Source organism: Crotalus tigris, unplaced genomic scaffold (genome assembly GCF_016545835.1).
Source record: "Crotalus tigris isolate CLP2741 ecotype Arizona unplaced genomic scaffold, ASM1654583v1 scf7180000024131.857555, whole genome shotgun sequence".
In the NCBI taxonomy this organism is placed as follows: Eukaryota; Metazoa; Chordata; class Lepidosauria; order Squamata; family Viperidae; genus Crotalus; species Crotalus tigris.
In genome coordinates this window covers 425138-444152 of record NW_024100405.1, presented here as the reverse complement: position 1 = coordinate 444152, position 19015 = coordinate 425138, and the positions used below count along the sequence as shown (strand labels likewise).

Here is a 19015-nt window from a genome sequence, read left to right as displayed (position 1 = left end):
CAGGTCTTATTTTCGGGATAGGCCTTACCTCACCTCCGGCACCAACAGCCCCACCCAGCCGGTCCACTTCTTCTGGGGCTGAAGTTCTGCAGTTGCATTCAGGCCTGCATTTTGCAGTCAGGCCTTTCTAGAAGGCTAAGCAGCTGAGTACTGAGCTATGGATTCATAGGTCTTGCAGAACCAAGCTATAGATTGAATCCGTAGCTCTGTTCTTGGCTGCACAGGCCTTCCGGAAAGCCCTGTGACTGAGAAATGCAGGCCTGACTGCAGAAGAAGAAGTGGGCCGGCAAGGAGAGGCCTGGCTACAAGGTGAGTGGGTGCTGGGCGAGTGGGGCAGCTTCCTATCCCCACCCCTGCCCTAGCTTGATTTTTAGGTGTGTGCCTCGCCCCAAAACTAGGGCTTATTTTTGGGATAGGGCTTATATTAGGCCCACCTCCAAAAATCAAGCTAGGGCTTATTGTTGGTGTAGGCCTTATTTTGATAATTCTTTAATTTGATAGCTCTATGCTAGTCTTACTTGAGTGGGGGGGGGGGAAGACATGAAATTCTAACTTTTTAAAAAGGCCGTAGAGTAGATGACAGCATGGGGTAAGAGTTAAAGAGGATGAATACAAAAAAAAAAAAAAATTGGGTGGAAGAAAATTCTGGGACTGGAACAAAATATATGTTTAGCCAATTTCCTATAGTTCCCAGCACTGTCTTCTTTACTCAGAAATAAGATTTTCTGATTTCAGATTTTTAAGGAAGCTTTAGAAAGAAAAAAAAGGTTTTATTAGGTTTCATTTAGGAGATGTAAAGTACAGATAAATTCATCTCATGCATTAGTTTTCATGACTCTGAAATGACTCTCATATACCTGGAGTACTTGTCATAACTTGTGCTTTAATAAGGTTACTCTAAATAGTTCAGTTTTGGCTGACATTATATTGAATTATATCATTAGAAATCAATAGTCTTTTCCTTACAAAATAGAGAGTTGGGATTAATTTAGTGTTCTTATTTGTTGCTTGTTTTAATTTTAGCATGGTAAAAGATGTTGCCAATCCTTTTAAGTTTAATTTATAACTTACTTAGAAAAGAAATCCATTTATACTTTCTTCCTCCTTCCTCCCCCCCATCAGAGTACATGATTGAAAGGCCAGAACCTGAATTCCAAGACCTCAATGAAAAGGCACGAGCACTTAAACAGATTCTCAGCAAGATTCCAGATGAGATCAATGACAGAGTGAGGTTTCTTCAGACAATCAAGTAAATACTAATCAAACTATTCTGAAGTATGACTTCTTCGACCAGCTGTGGCTTTATATTTATAGAAGAATTATATTTTTGGCTTGTACTGTAATTCTGGGTATTACTGATATTTTATAAAATTGCTTGTTTTCTTTTCCCGGGAGTTTTTGCTTCAAAATGAATGCTTGCTTACTGTTGAATGGCCAAGCTGTGGGTTGGTTTTAGCTGCTGGAGTAATAACCGTGGATATTACAGCTATCACAAATCTGTCAGTGATCCCTATTCTGTGCCCTTTGTAATTAAATCCTTTTATTTCTAACAATATAATCCTATGGCAATAATGCTGCCTCAGACTTGAAATCTTATAAGTCTTACTGGTGAATTGCCCCTCTTTTATACGTTGCACTTTCCAGTCTTCTCTTACCTAAAAATTGCAGTGCTTTGGGTCTTATATTGCTCAGAAATTTTTAACGTGCTCTGGATATTAAGTCACCTATGCTTTTGGGGAGCTTTTTTCTTCCTTAGTTTAGAGACGGAGATCATCTATTTTAAAATATTTTCCCTATCTGCAGCTCTGTACTTGTCTTAAGGACTACTTATGGAGGTTTTTCAAATATCCAATTTGAATTAGTAATTCGAATCAATAGATCTCTTAGTACACATAATGTATCCAAAATCGCCATCAAAAAGATGTGTGGGTATCCTTTCACATTTTGGATTGTATCACTTTTGATTGTTTATTGAGTTTTCAAAACCAAAAACCATAAAGCTGATGTTCAAAATAGCTATGCAATGCAGGGGCTCATTGTATGTAATTATGTAAAACCAAGTCATTAATTTTTGCTTAATTCCATTTGTAGAGTTAATTTTTTGATTCCTTTGTTTAAGATTGGTGGATAGTAAAACTACTAGAAAATAAAATTACACATATACTTTATCATAGAATGGGAATACATTTTTTTCTTATCTGTAACATTTTTGTAAGCCATGATAATGCCCGAAGATTAGAGACATGCTAGAAAAATCCATGCTCTCATCTGGGTTTATCTGAAGTTGTAATGGGAAGGCTTTTTTTTCTTTTCTTGGAATTCATTTTTCTAGGATCCAACTTTATAAAAGAGAGATGGTGTGAGTTCATTGCTTCTTTATAGCTGTATGTAGAAGATCATAATGTAAAATACAGGATTTTATAGTGATTTCAGTTGTTATTACCTCAGGTACCTCATTAGTGAGATTGTCATACTCCACATGCATTGCTATAGGATTTAAAAGGGCCTTTTTTTTGCAGTGCAGTAATGGAAACATTAACTGAGAACTATAGAATGAATTGTCTGTTGGATTACTTATTTATTCTTTTTATATAGTCGCCCACTCACTAGGCAACTCAGAGCAACTAGCAACTAGCAGCTGTTTCAACTAAAAACCTAAAGCATCTGCCAAAGACAATTCATACATTCAAACAGTTGAATGTATGGATTTACCTAACATCCTCGCCAAGTTATTGAGATTAGAGTCAATCTGTATAAATTTGAATTGTTCATAAGGTTATTTTGATATAAATAAATATCTTCTATAAAGTCTGCTCTGTTCTGAGACATTGTTCTGTCTTACCGGTCATGGAACAAGATGCAAATGTTTACTGATTGGAGCAAAGTGCTGGAGACTTAGGGCATTCATCTCCTGGATCAGTTTAAAAAGTCCTTGGGAAACTGTTAGTTTTGATTCCCCCACATATAAAACAGAGATACTGATATTAATACAGACATCTTCCCAAAAGGGTCACCAGTCCATTTTGGAGGATGTTCAGCAAATAAAGGGACAGACAGATGACAGCTGACAGTTGATGCAGTCCTGTTTTCAACTTAGCAGTGGGTCTTCGATTACAAAGTATTTTTTTAAGTTGATATTGTAGATAGTGTTTTATCCTCGCTGTAGATTAAACTGCCTTTTTCTCTTAAATAATTTTTCTCTCTTACTCCCACACACAGTGGTTTGGTTTCATTATATTATAAGCTTAAAATCTAGATGAAATTGTATCCATTAATCTTAGGAGGAAAAATAGTTGCCATTGAATTATTTCAGGAATCTTTACAACGGCAGGCGATTTTTTTGCAGTTAATTTAGCTTTAATTAAATAACATTTACTTTTATTTAAATAAAGATGAATGGGACAAGATTTTAGCCTTAGTTCATGAGAACTTCAAGCTAGTTCAAAGTAGATCAGGGCAATCTTTTTTTATTCAATCTAAGATATCAAAAGTCAAATCTATGCATTTCATAACTACACACATTCAAAATTGTTCCAGGGAAAGACTTTTGATTGTAAAGGTAAGCCAATGCTCCTGCTGCTTCAGAGAATTGTTCTGTAATTTTCAGATGCTAGTTTTCCACATGTGAAGAATGCATTAAATGTAATTTAGATTTTGAAGTGCCATATAATTTAATTAGCTCTTGTTGTTTCATCTTGCTGTGCATATCTAAAACCTACTCCATATGACAGGAAATCTTTTAGAAATACATTTCAAACATAATTTTGAAAGTGATTAAAATTCTGCAGCCTCACTTTAAAAGTTGCAATTATATTTTCATTACCAAACAGGGACATTGCCAGTGCAATAAAGGAACTTCTCGATACAGTAAATAATGTCTTCAAGAAATACCAATACCAGAACCGGAGGGTATGTGAATTAATTTCTACTATAGTACCTCATCAGAAATATAATTAAATACAAGCCTTACAAATATACGGAGCTTCATAGTCAGTAATATGAATTGTAAACATCATTTTTCAACTAATACAAACTGACAAATAAAAAGACAATCAGGATGATGAATAGAGATTTTTCAGTCTGTGTGGATTTTTAATCAATAATGATTGCTTTAAGGTTTAATATAATTTTTTATTATACAAACATTAAGCAAAAGTTGCTTGTAGAAGCTCCTTTTCATCGTTTAAATGGTGAATTTTGCCCCTTCCAACATTTACTGTATTCCTTTTCTCATCTTGTTCTGTGTTCATTGGCTAAATCATAATGTTTGAGAAAAATGAAAATTTTAATTATTATTTACATAAATTTTTCAGGCACTTGAACACCAAAAGAAAGAATTTGTAAAATACTCCAAAAGTTTCAGTGACACTTTGAAAACTTATTTTAAAGATGGAAAGTAAGTATATATTTCTTTTAATTGACTTAGTGATTATTTTCTTTTTTATTTTGCCTTAATAATGTGTACTCCAAAAAACATACTTTGCAACTTAACATCTTAATTGCTCCATTAGTTCCAGTTTAGCAAAGCATGAAAAAATGGCCAGATTGTAATATTTGCTTTTTAAACTTAGGCATCAATGAGTCTACTTAATTTTTAATTCTCCTTGGGAATCTACAGTATCACTGTTCTAATAGTAATTATAGTAGTAATTATGTTTTCCTTTTATTCTTGCTAAAAACAATCTTAGGGGGGGGAACACATTCCCTTGGGGATCCTTAATAGATTGGGCGGAGACTTGCACTAATGCGGGCATGGATATCCATTGTCTCTGAAACTGTTTCTTTGTTCTTTTCAACACCCTGTTTTTGGAGGAAAGAACATATATCACTAGAGGCTGAATATATAGAGTAACACATTGTTCACTCTGTCGTAACTTGAAACATGGAATTTTCAAAATGGGAAAAGTCACAAAAGCATCAAGTATCCAACTCATCTATCAATTTTCATATTTATGATTGCTGTGACAAGACATTTTTAACAGTTGAATAAAAGAAGGGAAATAATAAATGGGATTTTTTTTTGTCTAGAAACAAAGATTATGCATATCAAAATGAATGACAAATTTCTATAGCTATAAAGTTGAGACTCTCTAGTTGATATAAACTTCTGGTAAATGTAAGGACATGACTAGGAATGTAAAACTCTTTGAATCCAAACCTGAAAAAAGTGCCTTAGAGGGAATGTGCATGGATCTATTGGCACATCCTTAAAGGAGCTGTGGCTTTTCCTGGGCTTTAAAGAGTCACCAAGTGGTGTGGTATTACCCTTTCTTTTACCTTCCAATTGAAAGCACTTCACATCTCTAGACAGGTCTACGTGGTTTCTTGAGAATAATGTAGAGTTTACTATTGCCTTCTCCTATGGATTTTCTTTTTAATGGCTCAATCTAACCTATAGCCCCAGACTTATATTCTGGGGTCTCTAGTAATGCACTCTGACCCTTTGCTGTTTTTATGGGAATAGAGAAAGCTGGCTATGTGCTTGCTGCCTCCTATTAACTATAAGTAAATGGGATTTCCATAATAGAGAAATAATTTATCTTCAAAGTCTGATACTACTGACAAAAGGGAGAACCACCGCTCACTTCTAAGTATGATAGCTGTTGCTTAGATACAGAATCACTGTGTGCTTCTGAATAACAATTGTTGGAGGAAAAAATCTGGAGAGGAAGAGTTGTATTTCGGTTCAGTTTTCAGATTTCCAAGGATCATCTAATTGGCCATAATTGGTAACAGGATATTGGGCTCATTCAATATGGTATATGTAGTAGCAGGACGTTTGTTTGGTTTGTACATAAATATGAGACACCTGGAATTCCAGGATGGTTGGCAAATTAGAACTGGAAAAACAATGGGAACAAGGTATTAGCAAACTCCTAATGATGCCAAGAAAGTCTCATGTACTCTGTGGGTATGAAAAAGAGGAGCATATATAACAAAATCTATCTGTATCTCTTTTAAAGCAAAAGAATGAATTTCATATTGGAAGCAGCTGAAGAACAATTTTATTTCTGTGTAGTGAGGAGAGAAAATCCCATCTGTTCTTTCACCTTGCTTGTGATCCTTGTAGCTGAACAATGCTAATACTCCAAAAGTCTCCAATTTTTTTTTCCACTATTCCAGTGGTGGCGAACCTATGGCACACGTGCCAGAGACAACACTCAGAGCCCTCTCTGTGGGTACGCGCGCCATGCTCCGGAGAGAACAACTGTCCCTCTTCAGCCAGCCGCCCGCTAACTCGCCAAGGTCTCATGTGGCCGAATGCATCTCAGCATGGCTGGTTTCCCTCCCCCTGTCCCATTCCTCCTGGCCTCGCATGCTCTCCTTTTCCCGGGAACGACCCACTGCATTGCCTCCTCAGCTGTCGGCCAGCCATCTAGCTCAGAGGCGGCTTCTCTGAACTGCTGGTGATGGGCTGCGGAGCCCCAGAGTGCACCAGTCGAGGGGCCAGCAGGCTGTGGCTGCGGACAGACACTGTCGGCTCCCGTGCGCTTGCTGGCCTCTGTGTGCAGGGGCCGATGGTGTCAGGCAGCAGCTGCCCCGGCCAACTGCCCCACCTGCCAGATCCCCTGGATCTCCCCCAAACCTGCCCGGCCCCCACAGGCATCCCTCCCCACAAACAACATCGAGGTGACCACGCCCACCATGGCCACACCCACCCAGTCTGCTGCCACGCCCACCACAGCCACGCCCACCCAGTGGGCCACACTCACCTGGCACCCAGCGATAAATAAGTGGGTTTTGGGTTTCAGTTTGGGCACTCAGTCTCTAAAAGGTTCGCCATCACTGCACTATTCCATTTATTTACCATTTATAATAAGAAATTATTCTGAATTAATATGCATCCAAAGAATTATCTTTGTCTATGGATAAATATAAACAAAGAAAGAGAAGTAGATTGTGAGGTGGGGTTTTGTTTTCTGTTTTTTTTTTAAATAGAATCATAGATTTGGGAGGGGTCATTTAGTTCATTTATTTATGAATTTCAGTTCAGAAATCGAAATTAAACATCCCAGATAGGTAGCTATATAGCCTCCACCTAGATATTGTCATCTCCCTTTAGGTAGCTTACTCCACTGTTAAAGTACTCTCAGTCTTAATATATAATTTAACTTTCTCTGACTTAAATAAGAAGTAACAGACTGCGACATTTTGTCCTCCAAAGTGCTATCATATCCCTCCTCAGTCATCTTCCATGGATGCTGAAATATTTAAAATATTTTTCTCCTTCAAATTCTCTTCAATGGACTTAGTATCTAATCCCCTATTATTGTTGTTACTTGTCTCTGAAGTTGTTTCAACTTTTTATGAGTCCTCAGTTTATGAACTCTATTTTTGGCAAAGACCGCCCATTTTGGAGAATGAGTTTGCACTTAACAGCTACAGCATTTGCTTATCAATCACAGATTTACTTAATGACCACTGTGATTTTCTTCACAAACATTGCAAAAAATGTTATAAAATTTGATCCAGTCATGTGGGTGCCTTGACATTTAACCATAATGATTTAATAACCAGAAATCTGGTTCAGTTGCAGTTGTAAGTCAAGGACTATTGCTATACTTTTAACCCAGACTTAAAGGGGAATCTGATCAGAGGTGAATAGAGTGGAATTATTATTTTCCATTATTTGGAAATTGATGCTGTCTAACATTGCATTTGCTGTCTTTGTAACCACATACATTGCTGATTCAGGTGCAGTTACAACTGTAGCACCAAAATCTTTGGTGCTGTTACCAAGCCAGGATCCCCCCTCCTATATTTGTGTATTCAGTGTATATTTTTTGAGTTAAGAACTTTGCATTTATCTCTGTTAAATTCTATTCTGTTACATACTACCCATTTCTACAACCTATCAATATTGTTTCCAATTTTAGTTCTGTATTCTAGCTGTCCCAATTTTGTATCATATACAAATTTGATAGGGATTTCTACCTCTTCACTCAAATCCTTAATGGAAGTATTAAGAGCCATATTTGATCTTTATGTCATACCACCAGATATCACAGTCTAATTAGTTGCAAAACCATAGATGAGCATTTCTTGAGTATCATTTTCTATGTCTAGGTATATATTTACTTAATTATTATGCTATCTAGCCCACACTTAAGTAACTTGCTGGTCAGCATGTCGTGGGGTACTCTTATCAAATGTTTTGGTCATGTTATGTGTATAACATTCTATTAAAGAATTTACCAAATTAACCAACAAGAAATGTTACATTGTTGAGAAATATGTGCTAGTTTCTAACAATTATTGAATTTTTTTCAAGGAGACTACTTCTTTATGATTTGTTTTAGGATTTCTGCAGGTATTGATATCAGAATGATTGTTCTCTAGCAGCTGGATTTTCCTTTTACCTCTTTTTGAAAGTAGTAGTGATAGTTAGGAGTCAAAAGTGCTTTACTTTTTCTTTAGAATTTCTGAAACATCATACTTGAATTCAGAAAGACAATCCTCTAGTCCCTAAGTAAAACAGGATGTAATTAATCTCTTCCTACAGATTTATTTGGAAATAACTGAACCCCAGTGAATTTGAGTAGGTCTGCCTTTTCTTTGTTGTTTAACAATATTTTACTTTTACTGGGCAGCTAGTCTATTAATTCTGTTTCCTTTTATTTTGAGTATATTTAAAGAAGTTATTTTTGTGTGTGTTATTTTTAGTGCATTTTGTACCTTTTACCCTAATCTCAGTTGATTCTGAGTTTTTGATTTCCTGTATCTAGTTTATAGCTCTGCCAGCTCTATAGTTCTGAGTCAGTTGTACTTTTTCTTCTTTTATGATGTGGATCTCTTTCAAGGTAGATTTTAAAATGAACATCCTAATCTGGCTTTTCCTTGTGTAAATTTCATTCTAATGTGAGTTGTGCCTTTAGGTCATCAGAATGTATTTCTTTGTTCCTTATCAATTTTAATTTTTGTCATTAGTTTTTCCCAAAGGAGAAAAAGTAGGTAATCTTATTCAAAATGTGTTTTGAAAAACTTTGGAATCGAACTTATTTGAATTTGTATAAATGTTATATTTGTCTATAATTCTTCTTTTGATTGAAAAGGTAATATAGACAATAAGCTGATGCCTCAGATGTCTCTTTTCCATCCACTTCAAAACCTTGTTATAATTGTTACTGATTTGTTATAATTATCAAATTCTGTCCTAACATTATATCCTTAATGTAACAGAAGAGGCAAGTAATTAACAAGTTGTGGAGTAATCATCTTCATTGCAGCTGATAAATTTCTTTCACCAGGTGTATGTTACTCATCAGCCCAGAAAACATGAGCATTTTCAGTCAATATTGCACAAATTTTACCAATTTACTATTATGCAACAAGATTCAGTTTTTTTTTTTTATTTTCATGATCTTGAAATTACATTTCCTGATAAACAGACATATCTGTTGACTCCTTTGCTGGTTTGTCTATTTTGCTCACTGAAAATGTTTAAAGCAGTGAATGTGAATGGGCGTTTTTAACAGTTTGCAAAGTTTTGCTCAATCTTTTATAAACAAGGGGAAATTCATATCCAAATCCATATGTTGTTTTGCATAACTAGGATCACTTTAGCAGGAACTTGATTGATTTACAAGCATATGGTATGTACTGATAGAAAAGAATATTTGTAGTTGAGAGTTGAACTGTGGGGTCCTTGAGCAATCTGAGCTCAGCACTGATGATGTTGCCTAGCTGGATAATGAAATGTCTGCAAGAAAACCACCAAGTTCAGAGAGCACCAAGGATCCCACGGGTATACTTGTATTCAGAAACAATGAATTCAGAAACAATTGAATTCATTGACCCAGTAAGTAAGTATAGGATTGCAACTTGGTTCTGTAAATACAAGATTTAATTTTGTATTGTGATTTAACTTTAGGGTTTAATAAAGAATTTAATATTTTTTTCATTTAAGAAAAGACCTCTAATTATTTTCAGTGTTAGACTATTAAAAAAACCTTCAACCAGAATTTCATATTGTTGAACTTCCTTTGTGAAATACCTGTTGCATATTTAAGTATTGCATTCCAGAAGCAGTGTATGGGATTTGATTGTAAAAATTAATTGTATTTGATATGATGGTTTTCTAATCTGTATAAGCTTATCTTGTTGCTAAAATATATCTTTCTTTCTGTTTTTCTTTACAATAGGGCAATAAATGTGTTCATAAGTGCCAACCGACTAATTCATCAAACTAACTTGATACTCCAGACCTTCAAAACTGTGGCCTGAAAAAAAAAACTGTATATGTTGAGAGCTGTACTTTTCAATGACGGATAGGATACCTTTATATGTAAACTTTAAAGTTTGACTGTGTAAATTATCAATCCCAATTGAAGGGACTTAATGCAGGATTTTGAATGGGATTTATTGCCATCTTACACCATATTTTTGTAAAAACATAGCTTAATCATAATCACACAATGAAGATTTTGCATCACTTTTTTGCTATTATTCTTTTCAGAATTATAAGCCAAAAGAATTTACGCCTTAATGTGTCATTATGTAACATTCCTTATAAGAACTGTAAATATTTGGTGTTCCGTTTCTGACATTTTAACTTGAAAGCGAAAAACTGCAACAGAATTATGTATTTAACAATATTGGTGGCAAATATTCAATAAATAGTTTACATCTGTTTATCTCTATAATTTTATCCCATAATGGTGTCCTTAAAGCTAAAATTGGCGGGGAGATATACATATGTCTTCAGAGTTCATACAAAGAATGATGTCCTTTTAAGAAGATTGACTCTTAAACAGCATCTTCAAAGTTTCCTGCACAGAAATTCACTCTAACTACTGAATCTTTCCTTCAAAGCTTGATTTTTTTTCAGATTATTTTTAGAGTAAATTATTATATTACCAAAGAACTCATCATTAGAGGTGGCGTGAACTGCATGACCTCTTTGGAGAGTAATAATTTGACCTTGGTGTACTAATTTAGCTGCACCGAAGATTAAGACATTACTTTTTTTAACTTAATTTTTGGGTGGGAATATCTCTAGCATTTGGCAATGTAACAAAAGCAAAAGTGGAGTTTGCCCAAAGGAGTTTGGCATTTAATTCTGATAACAAAAACCAGTGAAGGAAAGACAGGTGAAGATAACATGCAGGCTACCCATATCACTGTGCTAGAAATTATATTTAATAAAATATTGCAGTTATATCAATGCAAGAGATCAAGTCTATTCATTTGTGCAATGGTACTATTTAATATGTATGTTTAAATAAATTGTTTAATATCTATGCTTCTTAATATTAATATAACAATTTAAATGATCACTACTGCAAGCTGTCATGATAGGGCAACTGATTTCCAACAGAAATTCATTTTATTTGTTTTACAGCTGTTATGCTAGGATCTCCTTTTCACATTTGTCTTTGTGAACAGCTTATCTATGTTGTGATCATGCGTTTGCATCACTTTTTTTCTCTCTTTTCACCACTATTTCGGCAAGAACAATAAGAAGGATCTTTTGCAATGTCTTAGTTAAGCATTGGTTACACAATGCTTAACTAAGCTTAACTAAGCAATGCTCTTTTTAGTAGAGTTTTTTGTAACAGAAAAATATTCAGCATCATGTTCAGGTAGTCTTTAACGTATGACATGATTGAGCCCAAAATGTAAGGATGGTGGTGGAAAAGCAGGTAACCACTGACTTTATGACTGCATCTTGGCTTTCCCAGTGGGATTGTTAAGGGATCGTGCATGTTGTGATGGAGCTAAAGAACTCCCTTCCAAAGGGAGTCAGGCAACTCTCTCAAAGAAGCTGAGCAAAAAAGTCCATTTTCACCCATCCTTTTTGCCAGAAAAAACATTGTGTGCCAGACATATTCTGCCCTGCAAAAGAGGACCTTCTTGGTGGTGGCCCCTACGCTGTGGAACATATTCCCTCCGAAGTACAACCCTGCTACTTTTTCAAAAGGCCATGAAGACCTGGTTTTGTCAGTGGGCGTGGGGACCACAAATGGAGATCAAGTCGATCAAATGGTGATGGATTTAATTGTGTTGCTGCCATCAGGTGGGGTTTTATTGGTTTTTATGTTGTGGGTTTTTAATGTAAGCCACCCAAAGTCACCAAGTGTGGGTTGGGCATCCATATAAATAATACATTATTTAATAAATCTGGCTGCCAATTTTAGCCATAATGTCATCCCTGCTTCTTCCGGGACATCTTCAGTTTGTCAGGTCCTCATCCCAAGTCACTCTCTTTGAACTTGGTTCTCATTTCACAGACATGTTATCGTAATACAAAGTATGGTTTGGTGACTCTGTAACAGTTGTCCTGCTAGCTTTGTTTTGTATAAATATTGTGTTTTCTTGATCACAGTATTTTTGCTAATGTAATGCTAGTTCATCTTATCTGGGTATTGGTTAATAGGTATATGATAAGGAAGAATGTGTTCAGGGCTTCTGAAATTATGATGTTAAATTTCAGCAACACAAAGGCAAGTATTCAGAAATTCAGCAGTGCGATTTCGGCTGCCGAATATAAATAACACCTTCTAAAGACTCCCTGTAGTTTTTATTCAAATTCCACTGCCTACCACCAGCCATATTTTTTTCCTAACAGAAGTTTTACAGATGATCAGTAATATTCAACTCTGGGGACTATGAAGGCTACTCCAAAACCATTTTTTCTGTAAGGACTTCATGGTTGTTTTGGAAATTTATCTTCAGTCTTGCTAAAATATCTAGCCTCTTTGCAGCTTCAATTTCTTTATTGATAGTCAAACATTAGCTAGAGAAAATGTTCAGAAGCTGTTGTTTCTGCCAAAGGAGGTGTTACAAAGTCTGACTGAAAGAGCAACTAAACTTTGGCATCTAGCATCGTCATTTTTTCATAGCTTGAACAACTGTCCATTAATAATAAGTACTGTATACATTTAAATTTGCTCACCAAAGTGGTGTTTTAACTTTATACCATTGTGTCTGGTTCAGTAGAATATAATTTGGCCTCAAATTACACCCAATTATTCAGGCATAGTGGCAATAGTGAATTCTATTACAGACAGTCCTTGATTTACGATCACAACTGAGTTCAAAATTTCCATTGCTAAGCAAGACAGCTAAGCGAGCTTTGTCCTATTTTACAATCTTTCGTGCCACAAGTGTTAAATGAATCGCTATAGTTAATAATAGGGTTGTTAAGTGAATCTGGCTTCTCTATTGACTTTGCTTGTCGAGGGCTACAAAACATGATCACATGATCCCGAGACACTGTAACAGTTATGAGTCGGTTGCCAAGCGTCTGAATTTTGATCACAGGATGATGGGGATGCTGCAATGAGAAACTATCTTAAGTCATTTTTTTTCAGTGCCGTTGTAACTTCAAATGGTCATTAAACAAATGATTGTATGCCAGAAGTTGCCTGATGTTAACTAGGTTCAACCTCATCATGTTAAATCATTCCATAGTTGTTCACTTTGTGTGTGTAAACCTAGCTTTCTCTGACTGACTGCCTTATCACCTCCGTAGCTACAGGTGGTCCTTGATACAGAGCAGATCGAAGCTTTATCCTAACAAATTTATACAAATTATGCAAACTTCTGTATTGCTCTTTACCAAAACTGATTGGATTTTTTTTATTTCACGGGGATGCAGCACAGGCACTCATTGTAAAGCTGTGATATTTTCTATATACCCTTGGATTATTTTCAGCAACAGGAGAAATTGACCACAGCTCTTGACTTCAGAGCAAAAACAAACAAACAAAAAAGCCTAAGGGTTAAGAATCATGGGGTCCCTCTGTAGCAGTCATGTTTCTTTGCACAATGACTGCTACAAAGGGACTCCATGATTCTTAATAGAATTTAAGATGCCTAAAATAGGATAAGATCAAAGCATTCTGTTTTACTTGAATTGTAGCCATCAAAAGGCAGCTAGATGCTTGTACATACTCAGGCTCTGTGTGAGCATCTTTATTTTTGCAAATGCCAAAATTTCGATTCAGCTAATCCTGCTTCTGCAGTGCCTAATTGACTTCCCAACTGATGTTTATTCCGGAGAAAGTCCCTGTGTGATCTATGCTGTTTCCTGTCAGGGAAATGTGCATAAGAGAATTTTTCTCAAGCATGAACAGATTATGTAACTGAAGAGAGAAGATTCTTGAATTAGATAGAACGTTCCCAACGGAGCTACAGAGTATCATGTCTTTGGTTCCACATTTTGATTAAAAAGCTAGTGAAAAATTTGCCTTTGATCAACAATTATATATGTTTTATTGCTGTAAAACTGAGTTAAAATTGAACTCTACAGAAATTAGTTTTTTTTTAGATGGCCTAAATCCTTCTGTTTAAGACATTGTTTCTCAACTTTAAGATATGTGGATTTCATTTCTCCATTCTGGCTGGAGAATTCTGGGAGTTGAAGTCCACACATCTTAAACTTGTTGAGATTGAGAAACGCTGGTTTAGTATACATTCAGTATGAATGTTTAACTCCATTCAATCATGTCTGATTCTTAGAAATGGACACGTCCTTGCAGTTTTCTTGGCAAGGTTTTTAGAAGTGAATTGCTATTTCCTCTTTCTTAGGGCTGAGAAAAAGTGATTGGTCCAAGGTCACCCAGCTGGCTTTGTGCCTAAAGTGGAACTAGAACTCACAGCCTCTAGTTTCTAGCTTCTGCCTTAACCACTAGCCAAGTTAGCTCTCATGAACTATAGTTAAGAAAAAATATTTAACCTTAAGATTGAAGGCACGTTATGGGATTCTTTTGCTGCTGAAGCATATTAGACGACTGCTCTGGAATGATCTTACCAAGTGGGAATCCCCAACTCTGAAAAACCTTTGTTGGTGCCCCCTTTATTGTGCTTTAAGCAAATATTTTATTCTTCCTAGGTTTTTTAATAGCTGTGCTGCGGTGCAGATTTTTAATTAATTTTATTTTTGCTGCTTGGAAATTATTACAGGTTTATATGTTACCTCTTTATATTGAATATTTAGACTGTGATCTTAAATGTTTTATAAGAAGTTATTTTACATAAATTATGAAGGGTAATACACACATACACACATGCCCATGCACGCACATAGTATGGAAGAGAAGATAGGACATAACTTCTTCCTTATAAACTGTTGTAATATAAAGTTTCATACAACAATAAACATTGTTATTTTTGTTAAATGTCTTTTAATATTATCAGTATGAAGATCCAGTTTTTATAACAAAGGTCTCAAATTATACATATGCTATTCTTTCTCCTTTTTGATCCTCAATGATCTAAATTTGTTTGTATTTAGGGGGAAAAACCTGTTTAATTGCTAAGACAAAGAATAGCAGAGTTGTGGAATCTATTGTCCATTATGAAAAGCAAAGCATGTCCTGCTAGTAGTAATTAGCATGTAATAGTATGCACAGTTAACTAGTTCTGAAATAAAATGCAGAAAATGAAATGGACAGGAGAAGGAATGTTCTTAGATGATGCATTATGCCAAGCATCTTTGTGAGAGGAGTTATTTGAAGTAGTGGTGCCTGTAGGATTCTATCAATGGATTCTTTTGGATTCTATCAATATATTTATTAGAGGAAGGCTCTGCTTTTTAGCTGTGTTAGACTACTTTAAATTCTGCAGTACGTACAGCCTTTATTTCAAGGGTGGGCACCTGGGACTATATACAGTACATGCCTCCGTGCCTTTGTTCAGTCTCAAAGTTCCTCTGAAGCTTATTTAATTCAATATCAACATTTCAAAGCAAATTGCTCTTTAAGGAAAACATAACTTTTAAAAATGTATTAACTTTAGTGAGCCAGTCTTTTGTGGGAAGGATATTTTTTCCCTACGAGTTTTAATTTTAATAATATAGGAGCCCTTTCATTCGTTTTGCTGAATGAAATTCTGGATATTCCTCTTCCAGAATCCTGCACTGCTTTGAAGTTGATCACTGGTGTCAAGTTTTTGTGGTTCTTGGAGATCTAATGTTGATTACATTTAGTTGCAATGTATGTTTCAGACTTCTCTCAACTCCAGCTTTTGGTTCTGATAGAAAGCAAATTCCAGCATAATACTTAATGCGAAGATAATCTTCAGGTTTTTATTGCATCCACTCTCTTTATCTATGGATGTATTGTACTGCAAGCAGGTGCATTAAGGTGCTTATGAATGTGCATCACACATTAATAAGTATACAAAAAGCAGACAATTCCCTTCATTCTGCCCAAGTCCTTTAAGTTTTTTTTTAAAAAACAAAAACAAAATACTGATTTGGTTACATTGTTGTGTCTTACTTTGAAAGTCCTTGCTAAAAATTTTTTTCTTTCCCTTTTCTGGAGCAGTGAAGGAAGCTAGTTAGCTTGTGTTGTGCAATTGTTGCTAAGAAACACATGTAAGTTCAAAGAAAAAGGAATCTAGCTATTTCAAACAGCCTCTCAAATGTTTGTAACTTCAATAAAGTATATACTCAAATGCTGAAGCTAATCATCTCTGTGTGGAAAAAATAATGGATTTTTAATGAAAAAAAATGACACTTTAATCACAAGGTAAGCAAAACTAATTTCATCTTTGTGAACAGATGCTATTTCATTTCCAAAGAAATTAAATGATTATAAATTTGTTGATTTTGTTAGCATGGAATTCAGTATAGACTTTTATGTCTTTTTTTCTGCTTTACATATGGTTTTCCTATGCAAACATCTGATGTCAGGAATAAAAATAAGTCTGTAATTATATCTTTTGATTTTTTCCCCCTTTTAAAACCCCATTTGTTTTTTTTTAAGGGTTTTTTTTTCAGGAAAACTTTCTAGAGACAAGACTTCTTAACTTGTGCTGAACTATCCAGAACTATTCTTGGTGAATGAAATTAAGTTCCAAAAAGGCTTGAAAGCTGCAAGGAATTCCAGACTAGCTAAATATTAATTTCTAAAAAATTAATTAGCATGAATAACGAACCATACGTCATGATAAAAGCCAAAAAGGTCACTGCTGAGAAACAAACTATGAATTGTGGAACTGTAAAAAAACAGGAACACCTTGAAAGCAGGTTAACTATTCATGATTTTATGAAAATGCAGGAACTTTTTCAGGTGAGTAAGTTTTCATGTGAGATTGTTTAAAAATTTTAATCAAGTAGAGCTGGAAGATACCTAGCTCAAGTTCAAGATCCTGTTATCTGCTGCTGTTGTGATATAAAATGTGTGTGTGGAACATGGAGCAATGAAATGCATAGGATAGCATGAATTACACGGTTCAGTACAAATAACTTTGGTCTCTTTTGTAGATTATCTTGCTGCATTTTTCACATGTAGGTCTGATACTTCTGACAAAGACTTTTGAGGAAAACCATTTTTTTACATGTGGAATTGACATGTAGGAGGGTTTTCTCTGCTCTGAAATAAAAGTGGGTTGCAATATACGAGCATCATTTTTTGGGTTGATGGTCACCCTCCACATACCTTTTCAGAAGTGTGACTCAATAAATGAAATGTTACATTCCCAGGAAATGGATATAGGAATTACACTGTGTTAACTAATTACATGTCAAGAAAAAAATGGCTTCCTGCACTGGGCTAGTTGCTACAAGCAAAAATCCAGTCTTTTGGTCAAAGCCACCATCAATAAATCAGAGAGGTAAATCAAATCCGACCTCCACTCGGGGCATTATATACAGGAACGGTCTAATCCAGGGGTCTTCAAACTTGGCATTTATATGACTTGTGGACTTCAACTCCCAGAATTCCTTAGCCAGCATGCCTGGCTGAGGAATTCTGGGAGTTGAAGTCCACAAGTTATAAAAGGGCCAGGTTTGAAGACCCCTGGTCTAATCTTTATTTGAATCCATGCTGTTGAGTCTGTCGCGAAATGGTAAGACATGAGAAGCAGTTGTAGTTCTCAGGAAACCTTTATTCTTCAGTTCAGCTTACATTGGAATATGGCGGCAAAAGCCCACACCTCGCAGCCTCCTTTTATAGGACTTTCCCGGGTCAATGTGTTACTTTTCACGCGCCAGCACTTGCGCATGCGCACAAGCACTGGTGACAGCCTATCTGGTCCTGGGCAGCTTGCACCTGCCCAGGACTGCCTGCAATGCCCCGAGCCCGCTTGCAAGGCTCAGGACATAACACCTCTTTCCCCCGGGCTAAAACTACGACCAATGCCAAATAATACACAACCCACTCTTAGTACAATGCTCTGCTCCCCTCCATGTTCGGAGTTCCCCCATTTTCATTGCCTCAGTGTTTCTACCCTTCTACTGGCTCTGTTTAGCCAATAGTGTTATGTAATCCTCTAAGTACTTAGGAGATTTCCTTGCTCTCTGTGACCTCCTAAGCTCTGGGTGCTTGCTAGGTACTCCCTGACTGGAGGGTGACGTGTGCCTGTTCCCTCCATTATGCCTTGGTGATTCCCAAGGACTGTGCTCCAATGCTTGGCCTGCTTGCTTGCCCACCAGGCTCGTCAGGCCAGGGCTTCTTCCAGTGTATGACCTGGTTGTCCCACCTAGCTGTAGGCTCTCTGGCCCTTCTAAGTGACTGTCACAGTTGGGCGTTTCTGTAGAACCTCCTAGGTCCGTCCAAAACCTGTCAGGATGCTGTCTATCCCCTGAATCCCGTTCTGTATCCGGGCTTGTGTGGGTTTCAGTACTGTCCCAAAACTCAGTTGTCCCCTGAGTGTAGTCAGAGGTGTTGTAGTCGGGATTTGGTTCCTCGACCACCTCCCTGTGTGTTTGCCCCCTTCTAGGGACAGGGTTGAAGTCAGGCCAACTAGGAGGAGTGTGTGCCAGCTCTCTTGCAGGGAATGGATTGTTGGGATGCTCCCGGGTATTCTCTCTGACTGGAGTACTGAGTGATGCGGGTGAAAGTGATCATGCCCCCGGGGTGACTCCCTGGCTGGAGTAGGCATTGATGCCTGAGTTCTAGTTGGGCTCCATGACTTCCTGTTGGGAGCAATTGTGGAATTTAGGGATGGGCCATTTGTGGCTCCCTCATTGGTACAGGGCAGCATTCCATGCCCCTCCCTTTGCCCAAAGGTCTCCCCCTCCCCCCCTGGAAATGACCCAGGAGTCTCAGCAGGAAGGTCCCATCTA

General features: G+C 36.6%; 2 protein-coding genes across 2 annotated transcripts in view; both read left to right on the top strand.

The window, feature by feature from the left end:
- The window catches only part of PDCD10 (programmed cell death 10), a 37977-nt gene extending 26813 nt beyond the window's left edge, over window positions 1–11164 (top strand). The window contains exons 5-8 of the mRNA XM_039322817.1: window positions 1123–1249; window positions 3831–3909; window positions 4314–4396; window positions 10143–11164. Coding sequence (XP_039178751.1) covers window positions 1123–1249; window positions 3831–3909; window positions 4314–4396; window positions 10143–10224 — 371 coding nt within the window. The 3' untranslated portion in view covers window positions 10225–11164. The remainder of the gene's footprint in view (window positions 1–1122; window positions 1250–3830; window positions 3910–4313; window positions 4397–10142) is intronic.
- A 5160-nt stretch (window positions 11165–16324) lies between these two features.
- WDR49 (WD repeat domain 49) overlaps window positions 16325–19015 on the top strand; it is a 108728-nt gene continuing 106037 nt past the window's right edge. The window contains exons 1-2 of the mRNA XM_039322822.1: window positions 16325–16475; window positions 16713–17018. Coding sequence (XP_039178756.1) covers window positions 16872–17018 — 147 coding nt within the window. The 5' untranslated portion in view covers window positions 16325–16475; window positions 16713–16871. The remainder of the gene's footprint in view (window positions 16476–16712; window positions 17019–19015) is intronic.